Source organism: Anser brachyrhynchus, assembly GCF_964034855.1.
Source record: "Anser brachyrhynchus genome assembly, chromosome: 16".
Taxonomy (NCBI): domain Eukaryota; kingdom Metazoa; phylum Chordata; class Aves; order Anseriformes; family Anatidae; genus Anser; species Anser brachyrhynchus.
Window position 1 is genome coordinate 13095525 of NC_137734.1, and position 13028 is coordinate 13108552.

A 13028-nucleotide genomic window follows, 5' to 3' on the forward strand; every position below is an offset into this window, starting at 1 on the left:
TTGAGGCCCTCTTTTCCTGCCCAGACCAGATTTTTTGGCTGTGAAACAGTGGAAGCGTCCTGGGAAACCCAAACATACAGAATTTTCTTACCGCCCTGCTGAGTAATTCATGGACAGCCAAAGCCCCGACTGGCGTTGTTCAGCTAAGCTTTCAACCTCCCTAAAGGAAGCTGTGAGTTTCTCATCGTTTCATGAAGAAATGACTCTCCTAAAATGAATTTGTTCTTCTCTTCAAAGGGTTGTAAGCCCTTTAAATCCTGCTGTGTATCTTTTTAAAGACAAAAAGAAGGTGTAAGAGTAGCCTACTTATATAAACACCTCAACAGTTTAACTTAGGAACACAAAAATCAAGAGACCGCACGCTACGCCAACACAGGATGGTTTGAAAAATGTTCCAAGAATAGCTATGAACAGCCACCACTACAAAACACAGCGCAGAATTGCTTTCTAGTCACACGACAGAAAAAAACAAAAACAAACAAACAAAAAAAAACCAGGTAAGTCTTATGCTTTGACAGAACACGACAACGAAACCACCACCAAAATTAAATTGACCTCACAAGTGTAGAAGGACTAAGAAAGTTACCGATGGCAAAATATCTTGCAAGTTTTACTTCCCTTCATTCTGGAAAGCCATTACTAGCAGTTTTGGCATGAACTGCTATTATAAGAAGCATTTCAGGTCTTAAAATAACAAATTTGAAGATCTAAAAACTCGGAGGCACGTGGTAGAGGATATTTTGCTCCTATATTTACACATGTGCATGCATACTCTGCTTATGCTTTTCTAACATGCAGCCAGCCTTTCTCTTCTAAAGGTCAGAACTAAAGCGATAACCATCACTGCAGAACATCTGGAGGCAGCAACAGAGTGGAGAACATGAATAGTAAGTCTTTTGTTTGTTTTACAGGAACACGAAAGTTAAAAATTGAAAAGAGCTGTTGTACCACACATCCCACCTCTGAAAAAGGCAGAGGCATTCTGCCTGTTTATTATCCATCCACATCTTTTTTCCCTTCCCACTTCTGGATGAACAGACCTGCAGCTGAGATTCCACTTCACAGCATGGTGGAGCACTGAAATATTCAATCTAAGATTTTATTATTGGTTTTTAACCTTCATAGTTCACATCCATTTTTCATAGCTCTCATACAGCTACCATCCTAATTCATTATTTTCCCTTTAAACTTTACACTTATGCCTTCACCCACTAGGATAAAGAGTTAAGAGGTAAAATTAAAACTAAGATTAGGAGTTAAAATTTTAGATGACTTTGCTTACTCTTCATCTTTAATACTCCTCTACATCTCTGCATCTCCTCGCATTTGGCTGCCAGCCTTCTCATAAGAGGATTAAGTTTAAACAAAGCCACCCTGCTACCATCAAAAAGCCTATTTCAGTACATCATTGCTGGGATGTCCTGTTAGGATGTTATAGGACAGTCAACAGAGATCACGACTTGAGACGTGAGTTTAGGTGGAGAATTTCTGACCGCTTTGAGGGATGTGGTTTTGGCCAGCATCGCTTCCAGAAGCACCGACGCTGCCAAGTTCGCCCTGCAGAGCAGTCTCTCAAAGCGTAACACCGAACAGGCTGAAGAGCTGCCTTACAAGCTGCCCTAATTGCTCTGCTAAAGGCAATTAGCAGGCACGTAACTACTCCTCTCGCCATAAGCTGCTGCGCTACACTGGTGGGATCATGCAGTGCAGTGCATATGTAAGTATACTTCAGAATCTAAGTTACACAGATGAAAGTAACTCTGAAAGGCACCTCTCCTTCATGTTCAGCCTCGTTTAGAGCAGGCTCATCTGGCATCCCAGAAACGTTTGTGGATTCACACCGTAACAGTATTTACATCCAGGTTGCAGACCCAGCAGCACCTACCCTAGCACACGCTCTGCAGCAAGCCTGTGTCACCTGGAGCTATGGCAAACCCTTCTCCACACCTGCCACAGGCCTGCCTGAAAAAAATAAAAAAAAAATAAAAAATTTAAGGCCATATTTATGGTCTTCAGCTCTTTCAAAGGGTGACTGTTAACTCAGATATTTCACACGACTTATCCAGACACCAGATTCTGAATACAAGCTTTGTCCAGGAGATGCTAGGACCAGGTGAAGAAATGCTCACCTAAAGCATTAGGGCAGATTCCTGGTGTACGTCTGAGAAGGGTCACAACATCCCTACAGTCCAGATTTTCAGGATGCACTCCTGCCACTGGCTCTTTCAGGTCTACCAGCACCTTCAGCTCCATATCATGACAGCATAACATGGAGCCACGATGTGGCTTTGTCAGACACCATGGAACTGCTGTAAGCACCCACGTCCCACTGCAGCTCTTGCTTCTGTACCATCCACCGTTACTTTGCCTCCTTCCACTGGAAGGACATTCAGATAAGCTAGGAGTCCTTGCAACAACGAGCTCCACTGCTAATCACATTGCATGTCTCCTACAGGAGAGCCATATTCGAACTGCTTGTGGGTTGAACAGCCCAAAAGCCATCTGAAATTTTCTTCTCAACCTCCCCACGGCGTGACGCGCTATGCCTTGTTTCACCAACACACAACAAGCCTACACAGCGTTAGCAGGATCCAAAGCCCAGCTCTACAAGTCCCAAGCTCCTGCTGTTGTTGTCCTGTGAGATGGGACAACACCAAAGCTAGAGTCAGACCTTAAAATTTAGAAAATGCTTTATTCTGTGGTCTGTTTTTTCCTGAACATGCTGCACAGTGCTTTACAAATCCAACCAGCCAAGTGGAAGGTTAATTTCAGATTCAGTGCACCTATGAGATTGTTCTTCCTCATTGCATTCCCAAGTCAACAGAGGGCAATCCATGACGTATAAACATAGCAACAGTTTAGATTTCAAGTGTAGATTGTTGGCTTAAAATGTTAATTGCTCAGTTGCAACTGGGCAAAGTGGAATAATCAAGTTCACTCAGATGCACTGTAAGCATTACAAAAAAGCTTAACATCATACAGATTTAAAAATTAACCCAACAGAGGAGCGAGCTGGGTAGAAAGATCTAGCTAAGGGCAACCGCTAAGGAACGACTCTGGGAAGACTGACCATCCTAACGCCATCTCCTCCTCTCATCTAAGAGAGCTAATTGCAGTGGGGCTCTAGATTCATCCACCTGGCTCACCTACACATTCAGTCTAGCCTGATTTTACAGGATTAATAGCAGTTATGAGAAACGAAACTAGACTGGCGTGGACCTTATATGGTTCATTTTCCTATTTCTTCTACAAATCCTCTCTGTGTGGAGCATCGGTAGCCCTTAAAGGCTGACTGAGTGGTGGTGGCTCACCAGTCCTGGGCTAGGATATGAAATCTCCGAGTAGTGTTTGATCTGTTCCTAGATACTGCCAACACACAGCAAATATATTGTAAACACTCAAGCAACTCTTGGCCCTCTTGAATATCAAAATAAGATAAACAGCGTTGCTTAGCATTTGTTCATTCCAGGGTTGAATCATTCTCGTCAGAGACTTTCTCAAAGGATCATAGCTGCCTGGACTGCTTCACTGCTTGCTCAACATCCTTTCCTCACAGAAATAACTCCCTAGCAGATGAATAAATGAAGTTCCTTGTTAAGTACTGCAAATAGAACAGAAGGTGGCAAGTGTAAATGAAGAAAATGGAATTCCTTTAGCGCTGTTTCCAGAAGAAATAAGATGAAAAAAGGCAACAAGAACAGAACAACTAAGTTATATAAGGCACATGCAAGCACACCCAGTTTAAGGGCATATCCACAAATCTGGAGCAAGCACAAGGAGACACAGGAAACAAAGAAACAGATAGGAGGAGTCTGAGTTAACCTCAAGAGCAAGCTTTGAGCAGCACACCGAGTCGTATCACAGAATTTAGATCACTAGCACAAAACAAAAGCTCTTTTGAAAGAACAGAGTTGGAACTCATTTTATCTTGTTGCAATTTTTTGACAGATAAAGATGCTAAGTCAGAGAATACAAACATGTTAACGTCACAAAACATGTGCATCTCACCAGCAATTTACTTCAAGGTCAAAAACAATCAATGAGTACAAGAACATAAGATTTAGGGAAACAAAACAAGCACGCCTATGCAGGAAAAAAAACACTCTTTAATTTGCTTCCACGTTTCTATCCTAAGCAAGCAGTTTAAGTCCAGCTGAAGAACCAGGAAGATCAGACCATCAGTTACATAACGTGATAGATTTTCTTGTTTAAGATCAAGTGGTGAGATAAAGGCATCAAGAAATAATAGACAGAAGTATTTGAAAAAATAGAGAAAATCCTCAAGTCATATATAGATGTATCTATATACTTATACCTAAATATAAGTATATATGTTTTATTAAAGAATTGAAAGTTTACACCTCAATCATTCTTTCAAATATATCAGTGTTAATGTGGTAACAGATCCCTGTTGAAAGACAACAGTCTACTCATCAAACTCTTAGATGAAGCATAATCTTAGGTGATGCACAATTTGGGATTTCATTCAGACTTGCAGAATTACAAAAAAAAATAAAAAAAAAATCTATTTCCAACGCGCAGATAGCAAGTTCAACACAAGAGATGTCGTGGACACAAGTTCCATAACTTCTCTGTGAACAGAACAGAACCAATTCATAGCAAGTCAGCCAAAGGTCTAACTCAAAAGAAAGAGCTATTGCAAATCTTTCAAGTCCTACTTTAAGGTCTAACTCTTCTTCTTACAATCCCCTAAATTTCACGCACAGCCTGCAGCGCAGCCTGCCAACTCCCCCTTCCTCTCCACCCGTGGAGCAGAAGAGCAGCGCTGATGTCTCCCTTGGGAGAAAGCGAGAAGCACAGGGCTGTTCAAGCTTCTCGGACGAGACCATAAAGGCAGACTAATTACCAAATTACTGTGGCAAAGAGGAACAATAACTTACCCAATATACCCCTAGCATGCTTTACTTTCCCTGGCTTGACAACCCAAAGCGGTTTGAGATTCAGAATTACAGCAATCACAGCAGCAGTCTACCACTGCTGATGTATCTTTGCATACCCATAACCATACGGGGTTTGCTCATACATACGCTGCCATACAGACTGTCTCAGAGCATATCCCCTACAAAAAGTTACGGTGCCTCTAGCCCTCCCTGCTTCGTGTGGCACTGCTGCCTAACACCACTTCTGTTTGTGTGAAGTCATTTTATCAAAGACTTGGCACCTATGGGACAACGCACTTGAAGGTCTGTATCTACAGCACGAGCGAGAAGAGTTACGATGTCACTTGTGCAGCCTGCTAATAAGATTAGAGCTTGTTTGCAGTAACACTGCAATCGCTTCATCAAGATGTGCCATTATGCAAGCAGCTCTGGGAGCAGCGTCACCGAAGGCTGTTGTGAAGAAGCCTGTTCTGCAAGTGATAAAGGGGACACGCCAGATCACTCCGCATCTGTGAAGAGCAACGCGGACCAGAGCCAGCTTTCCCCCACTACAACACAGCCACTCCCCAGCTCCTGTCCTGACACCCGCAGTGACACCAGAAAGACAAAACAGTCGTTATCTGTCCTGCACTACGGGGAGAAAAATACTTGAACGCGGATGCTCTCGCGTAACGCGTGGCGCCTTCACTGTGCCTTGTGCCGGACTTGACCTCTCGAGGTTACCTCTGCCACAGTGCTGCAATTTTTGGATAAAGCATGGTTTATAACCTACCTGAAACCAAACGTTGATGTCAAAGCGTTTAAGGGTAAAGGAACACCATTTCAACACTCCCATCTCAGCCCTTCGTCTGCAAGAGACTTATCTCCTCTCCCTTTGGTAAGGGTCTAAATAAGCAAGCTAAGGAATAGCAAAACTTGCCTAAAATCACAGATCTGCCTGGAGGTGTCTCAGACTGAAACCGAGAGCAGAACAAACACGGGACTGATAAACCCACGCAGACACAGCCAAATCAAAAACACTCAAAGCCCTGTTTAGTCTAGTCTGTTAGTTTAGGTGCCTGCCCCGTTGCATTAAGGTTTGGGTTGACCTCAGAAGACGTAAGCCATGCCCTCCCTCCATCTGTTTCACCGCAAGGTCGCCATGGAGGAGCCCGGGGCTCACTTTCCCTGCAGCGGCAAGGTAAGCCAAACAGGAAAGGCCTTTCACCGACACGGACATCCTGCTGGAGAAAGGGGCACACGGTCAAAACAAAGCACTGAGATTTAATGCGAGTTTGAACTGATCTGCCATACGAACATACGAGAATTATTACTTAAAGGTAGCATTTCCAGCCCTGTTTCCATCGTCACGCACCCCCAGAACCCTGGCACACCCCAACTCAGAACAGTTTTCCTTTCCAGCAGCTGCAAGGACTTTGTCACGCCAGTTTCTCCTAGAGCAGGACACCAGCTTGCCAAACCCCACAGACCAGCCAGCACCTCCTGCAGCACACAGGGCTCCTGCACACTTGTTCCTACCCACTGCCTCCCCCACGCAGAGCCAGCCCCGCGTCCCCCCGGGATGCCGTGGGCAGAGCACCCTCACGGGACTCTGACGAGGTGCTGGCACTCGCTCTGCCCGTTACACTCTGTCACAACCCCACTGCACGCACTGCCAGGGACTTGAGCAAGGCCAGAATGAGTCAATGCCTCCCAGTTCCTGAACCCATCCTCAAAACACGCTCCTGCTACGAGACACCCTCACCTCCTCACTTTACTTCCACTACCCGTGACTTCAGGCAGGATGCTCAGCCCAGCCCCTGTACGCCTCAGCGCCCCAGCTGGGGGACAGAGCAGGAGAGTGCCCACGTGGCTTTCAGAGGAAAGATTAGGTTAGTGTGTTTGAATCCTTTACAAATAAGTTCAGAGCATTTTTTTACATGTCATTATTCATTAAAACAAAGACTTTTTAGAGAAGCACAGATTCACCCGTACTAAACGTCTTACAGCTGCTTCGATGTTGAACTTAAAGTAAGGATGACACGACCTGTTCTCATTTCTTGTGGTAGCCCATTCTACCAGCCATACCTACGTTAGAGCAGAGAAAAGTAATTTTGTGTTGCTCAGATATGTGGGAGCAGGCGAGAGACTACAAAGAGGAGACAAGAAGAAGCTGCTGGCCAGCACACAGTAAGGAGGGGCTGAGAGATGTGCGGCAGAATGGAGCTATGCTTCGTGCATAAGGGGTCTAGGGATGCTGGAACATGGGAAAGACAGGCGTAAGTTCCTCGCTTGCATTTCTCAGGGGAGAGTTATCACACCTAAGACAAACTGCTCGGCTATTACATCGCCATGAAAAGCCTCCGCTCAGATAAGCCCTATAAATAGCGCTTCACTCAAGGCCATGTAGCAAGAGGAAGAAACGCTGGCCTTGCAGAAAGCACGCCTTCCAAGAACAACAGCCAGGCCGGGGAGCTGATCCGAGGCAGCTGCCGAGGGCAGGTTAACCCCACGCACCAGGAAGGAGCTGCCTGCAAAGCCTCCGCCTGCCAGCACCCCGTGCAGCACCAGCTCAGAGGAGCAGCACGGGGTGGGGAGAGCTGGGTCAGCACCTGCCTTTGCTCAGGAGCGCTTTGGAGACGTGACACCACCACATGCTCTGCATGGGAATCCAGTGAGCATCCCCGCAGCTACCGCTGGGAAAACAAACAGTCATTAAAGACAATTAATTAGACCACGAGGATGTTCTGCGTACCATTTCCCAACCACCTCACTGCATGGGCACACGCTAGGTGTGAGCTACCACAGAAGTTAGGTATGCACGGGACACATTTCACCTGCTGGTTAGAGCTGGCTAAGCAGCTGCACACTGCCCCTCGGTAGAGGTTGAATGTTACGGTCACAGCTAGAGAGCCTCTTCAGATCTGACCACAGAGGTTCTGGCACCAGTAAGGACCTTGGAACAAATCTAACTTGCTTGGCAAAAAAAAAAAAAAAAAAAGTTGTTACTGGATATTTTTATTTCTCATCAAAGAAACCCTGCAACAATCTCTACGCATTCGTCTGGTCCTCTTACACACGGATAAGTTTAAAGTCATTTACCATATTACTCCTGGGTCACTCTCCCTAAGATTTTGTTTTGAATCTCAAATTTTGCCTGGGATCTTTTCAAGACTTCCTTTCTCGCTTCTGCACACAAATCCAAAACAGACTAGGCAAAGTGAGAAGTCGGACAGAAACATCAAAGCGTGCTACGTTTATAAGTAAGATGCTTGCAAGCATATTCATACAGAACCAACACACTCAGGTCACCGCAGCAGGGAGACATTTTGAAACTTGGTGCAATTTTTAGGCTGATGCAAACAGGCTTTAAATGCGACCTTGAGTCAGTTAATGTCCTGTTAGCACACAGAGAGGACTGTGTCTGTCGAGCAGGCGTTCAGTTTTCAATTGTACCTTACACGTGGTTTGCAGAATATTTATAAAGAAGCGGTTCTTACCTTCCTACAGGTTCTGTAAGTAACTGAAAAGCCTTCAAAACACACAAGCTGTGAAGGCATCTTTACTACCGGATTGTGAAGATGCACACAGCGTTCACCAGCTCCCACAGCACTACCCCAAACACACGCACACCTGCGGGTCCAACTTCCAGACTGACACCACTGGAAAAAAACTATTATGTTCACACTAAATAAAAGGAATTTTTAATATGTTTGCTTTTCATAATCAAGGCAGTGAGAGCACAGTTTTAAAGAACAGATTTCCAGAGGCAAGCGAGCCATCATCTATCTCGTTTCCACCCGTCCTGCCGCGGCTCTCCCTCCAGCCTGCCTTTGGGGGAGGAATGCCCACCCGGCGAAGCCGTGCCCCGCACACCAAGCCCCGTACCTGCAGACGCTGCTGCCCAGCGAGCAGCCGGGCGTCTGGATGGGCTGCAGCACCACCCGGGGCCTGGGGATCCGCGTCCTGGCAGCCCCCGAGCCCTGCTTGCCGAGCCTGTCCATGTCCGGCGAGGAAGGGGAGCAGCAGTCAGTCCATCCACGCCGCAGCGAGCGCTGCCGCCGAGCCCAGGAGCCTGAAAGCGATTGCCAAGAGCTGCTCCTCGTCACCTGGAAGGTGTCGCTGATTGGTGCTGCACCCAGCCTCTCCTCCCTCCCTGCCTGCCCACCCACGGGACACGGAGCAGAAGGCACCACCGATACACCTGGCACTCCAAGGCAGGCACACCAGGGGCTGAAGGAGAGCGCTAAGCCAGCGGCCGGCACTCAGAGGAATCGGGGAGTTGCAAGGAGTTATTTCCAAGCCTGTGCCAAAGCTGAAGCTTGCTAAATATTAACTGGAGTCGCAGCCATGTGAAAAGAGTAACTCCCACAAGCAGCACTGGGAAGGAGGAGTCAAACACTGGATTTGCTCCGCAAAGTTACACTTCTCAGGAGTAAGAGAACATCAAGGGAAAAAAAATCTGCCTGGGTATAGGGTGGAAGGGAGGCAGCAAATAAAAAGCAGCACACCAGCACCAACAAACAGAGCACTTAGTAAAAAAGCCAAGTCAGCGCACCCTGCCGTAGCCCAGCACTGCGTAAATCACAGCTTCGTGAAAGACACTGGTGTTGAAAGAGCAGCACAAACCCAAACCACCTACAGAGGGTATTTCGCAAGATCCAGATCCCTATTTAAGATCTCATCAACAAGCCATATACAAACGAGCAAAGGGTTAAAGTCCTTTCTCTCTGCTGTGCCCAAAAGGCTTTATTCCTATGTGTTATTCCCACTCTCTCCACCAAACCCCCTTTCACAGCGTTTCTCTAACTTCCCCTTCCTCTGATGTTTATCGTTCTCACTCCTGGAGCTAAGGTTACAGCTGACTTATTTGTTTAAAAAGTTTCCTTAATGAAGGCATGCAAAGCGATTTCGCCCAGGTAATAACCGCGCTCCGTTCCCCATGCTCCCAGGAAGACTGGCTCTATGGGCCAGCCTGCTTTGCCTGCCACGGCTTGAAAGGGCAGCAGCAGCTGTTTCAGAGACGGTCCCTCATGAAAGCATGCAAAGAAGCAATCCCTGTTTAATTCCCTACCCATTAATACAGCCCTTATTTCAGCCACCGCTTTAGTCTAGACACTTTAACCTCACCTCGCACCCCGCAGCCGATCTGCTCCAGCAGTAACACCACCCGGCCGCCCCAATTCGTGTCGGGACCCGCGGGCACACCGCCAGACAGCCTGGTTTTGGGGGAGGATCACCCCAGACAGCTGGAGTTGGAGCTGGCTCCCTCTCCCTCTTCCCAGCACACCCCCCGCCCTTGCACACACCTCCTACATCAAATTTCTTATTCAGCTTATTCACTACAGGTGGTCCTCGTGAGTATCACAAGGGATCAAATTCACGACGCAGGTTATCCGTATGGCTTCTCCCACACCAGCTCCACCCCAAGATGAAGCACGGAAGACATCAGCCTGGGAGAACTTCAGCTTGTGAAAGCCACAGCTGCAACAAAAGCCCATCCACGAGCTGCAGCTTGTACAACAGCACTGAATTACGCGTGGGCAGCACTCGATAACAATACACCCAACGCAAGGACCTCCCTAAGATGCGAAAAGGCAGGAAAACGTTCTCACCCTTCTGCTCAGGCTCACAAGCCAAGGGGTGCTGCGGAGCCACACGTGACAGAAGGAGGCACCGCGTGTGAGCACACGCTGCCCAGGTTTCGAGGCAGGAGAGCAAGGAGTGGCAAAACCAGACAGATTTACGAGAGGAGAGTTGGCTGCCCTGAGCCTGCTGGTTTTACCACTCGAGGAAGCACTGGTCCTGCCCCGGGACCACCCAGCCCCTCCAAAAGGCTTCCCACCAAACACACCTTGCCCTAAAACAAGCAGCCAGCCTGCTCCTCGGTTACACAAAAACACACACAGGCTGCCAGAACTGGGGGAAGATGACGACAGCCTGTAACTGCGTTTATTTTATCCCTCAGCTGTTTTCCTTCTCATTATATCTCCTTTAATAACTCCAGCCAGATGCTTTTACTTTTTGGTAGGTTTTCAGACAGACCGGCTCTGTCAGGCGCGAGGATGAGCCAGCTTCATCGTCACAGGCTTGTTGCAAAACTGGGGAGAATTTAAAGCATACAGAGTGAAAAGAGAATTCTTTAATAGTACGTTTAATTACTCACACAAAGCAGCATGCAAGCATTGCAGAACAATTAAGATCTGATTGACTGAGGTGCGCACACAGCAGCTGTACCTCCATCTACTGCCTTTCACACCTTCCCTCTCGTCTGGACTCCGGCTTTCGTGGTATCGAGAGGAATAAGTAGCAAGTTTGTTTCTCACTCCGTGAGAAAGGGGGAAGAATAGGACAGAGGGGCCAGATGAGCCTGCAGTTGAAGATGGACCGGATCCGGATAAATATTCCAACCCCGGTTTTGAGCTTTCATTCACCAGGAAAGACTTCCTGGTGTCATTAAAGATGAGCCAAGCTCACCAGACCGAGATCACCTTCCTCAAACGTGGGAACAAAGAGACGTACCAGTGCTCCCAGCAGGCACAGTTAGTTCCAGTGACTCACTGGTACGAGCCCAGCACTGCCAACGACACGGCTTTAGTGCAGGACTTGGTTCTGCAGGGATCTGTGCACCCTGCCAAACGGACATGACTTGGCTTGCTCAGGAAACCTTTTTTTTTTTTTCTCTCCAGGACCAAAAAAAAAAAGTGGAAAACATCCCACCCACTTTCAGATAGTCAGGAATTTCAGCTGAGCAAAGCATGTGATGCCTGGAAACCTGAGCCCAGGGCCTGTGAGTCTGGGAGGGCTGCACCAAACCTTTGCCCCAACAGAGCTCGACAGCAGCGCCTGCAGGTCGGTTTCAACACGTGGTCATGAGCTGCACTGCAAGAACTTAGGGCAGCATTTCATTTGTCAAGCATCCCCAAATCAAACGTAAGTCAAAAGCACTACAACCTGAAGAAGAGCAAAAAGCCTGAATGCAGCTGAAACCCCTTAAACACAATCCGTTTTCCTTGGGGAGGTTCATTTTTATGGAGTGCAGATTATTAGGAAAACCCGAAAATAATTTATCCCCCTCCTCCACTCCATCACATACCACGAAAACCCTCAAGCAGTGTTACCCATGGGCCACGCAGAGCCATTAAGGTTAGCAGATTATTAGAGTTTCTGGAGCCACCAGGGCCGTGCCATTACCCAAGCCCCAGCTTGCTCGCAGCCGAGCAGGGCGGCAGCACCCAGGCCGTGCCCCGGGGCAAAGCGTTCGGCCGCAGTCGCGGCTGTGCACCAGGCCCCAGCTACCGGCAGGCAGCCGTCACGCAGCCTCACTGCTCTGCCCTCGGCTGCGAGATCAAGCAAGCATCTCCCAGCTCAACAGCTGGCAAGAAACACAGCACTCAGACCCCGGGAGGTGCTCCAGCTAGTGATTTTACTCCGCGGTGCAAGACACAGTTTTGTTATCTCCCTGGGAAAGCTCCCCAGCTCCCAGGGGAATTGCTGGCTCAACCCAGGGAGTGACGGAGATCAAGCGCCACCTCCCTGGCCATCCAGCGCTGCCCCTTCACCCTCCCTGCCCCACTGCTCTGAGGATGGCTCAGAGCCCGTAACAAATGGCTCCGACCCCACTTACTGTAAAACAGCCACGAGCTCTGTGTCACCGCACGTAATCTGCTTTACTGCACCGAAGGGTTGCAGCAAACAGAGGATTAGGGCTTCAGGCGGTGGGTGAACAGCAAGAGGGGATGATTCCTACACAGAGCTTGTTTGCACACAAATAGCTGTCAAACTTAAACTAAAAATTAAAAAAAAAAAACCACAACACCAATGGGCAAAGGAGGAGCCACGGGTATCAGCGTGGAGGCGATGCCGCAGCGGAGCGGGACGAGCAGGCAGAGGCAGAGCCACTTCGGCACGCCCCAGGCAGAGGCAGCAGCTCCGAGCAGAGATCCCCAGCAGCTCCGAGCAGAGATCCCCACACTGGCCACGTCGGGATGCACGGCCACCTCCCGCTGCTCCTCCTCTTCTTACCATACATTGAAACCGTGCACAAGAACGAACGGATTAGTTGCGAGAAACTGCAACGTGGAAGCCGTAAAAATAAGTTAAACAGACTTACTACAAGCACCAGTACCCACAAGATTATTTGCAGGC

The 13028-nt window shown here is 48.0% G+C and overlaps 1 protein-coding gene across 14 annotated transcripts in view; it reads right to left on the reverse strand.

Moving 5' to 3' along the window:
- The window catches only part of ARHGAP40 (Rho GTPase activating protein 40), a 40815-nt gene that overhangs the window by 17391 nt on the left and 10396 nt on the right, over positions 1 to 13028 (reverse strand). The window contains exon 1 of one of the 14 annotated variants that reach the window (XM_080557516.1): positions 8769 to 9349. The exons of 9 other annotated variants lie outside the window; for them this stretch is intronic. In XM_080557516.1, the coding sequence (XP_080413642.1) occupies positions 8769 to 8884 (116 nt within the window). In that variant the 5' untranslated portion in view covers positions 8885 to 9349. Of the gene's footprint in view, positions 1 to 91; positions 1811 to 8768; positions 9350 to 13028 lie in introns of those variants that run through there. 4 more of the 14 variants (XM_080557526.1, XM_080557522.1, XM_080557528.1 and 1 more) reach the window with 4 other exon arrangements.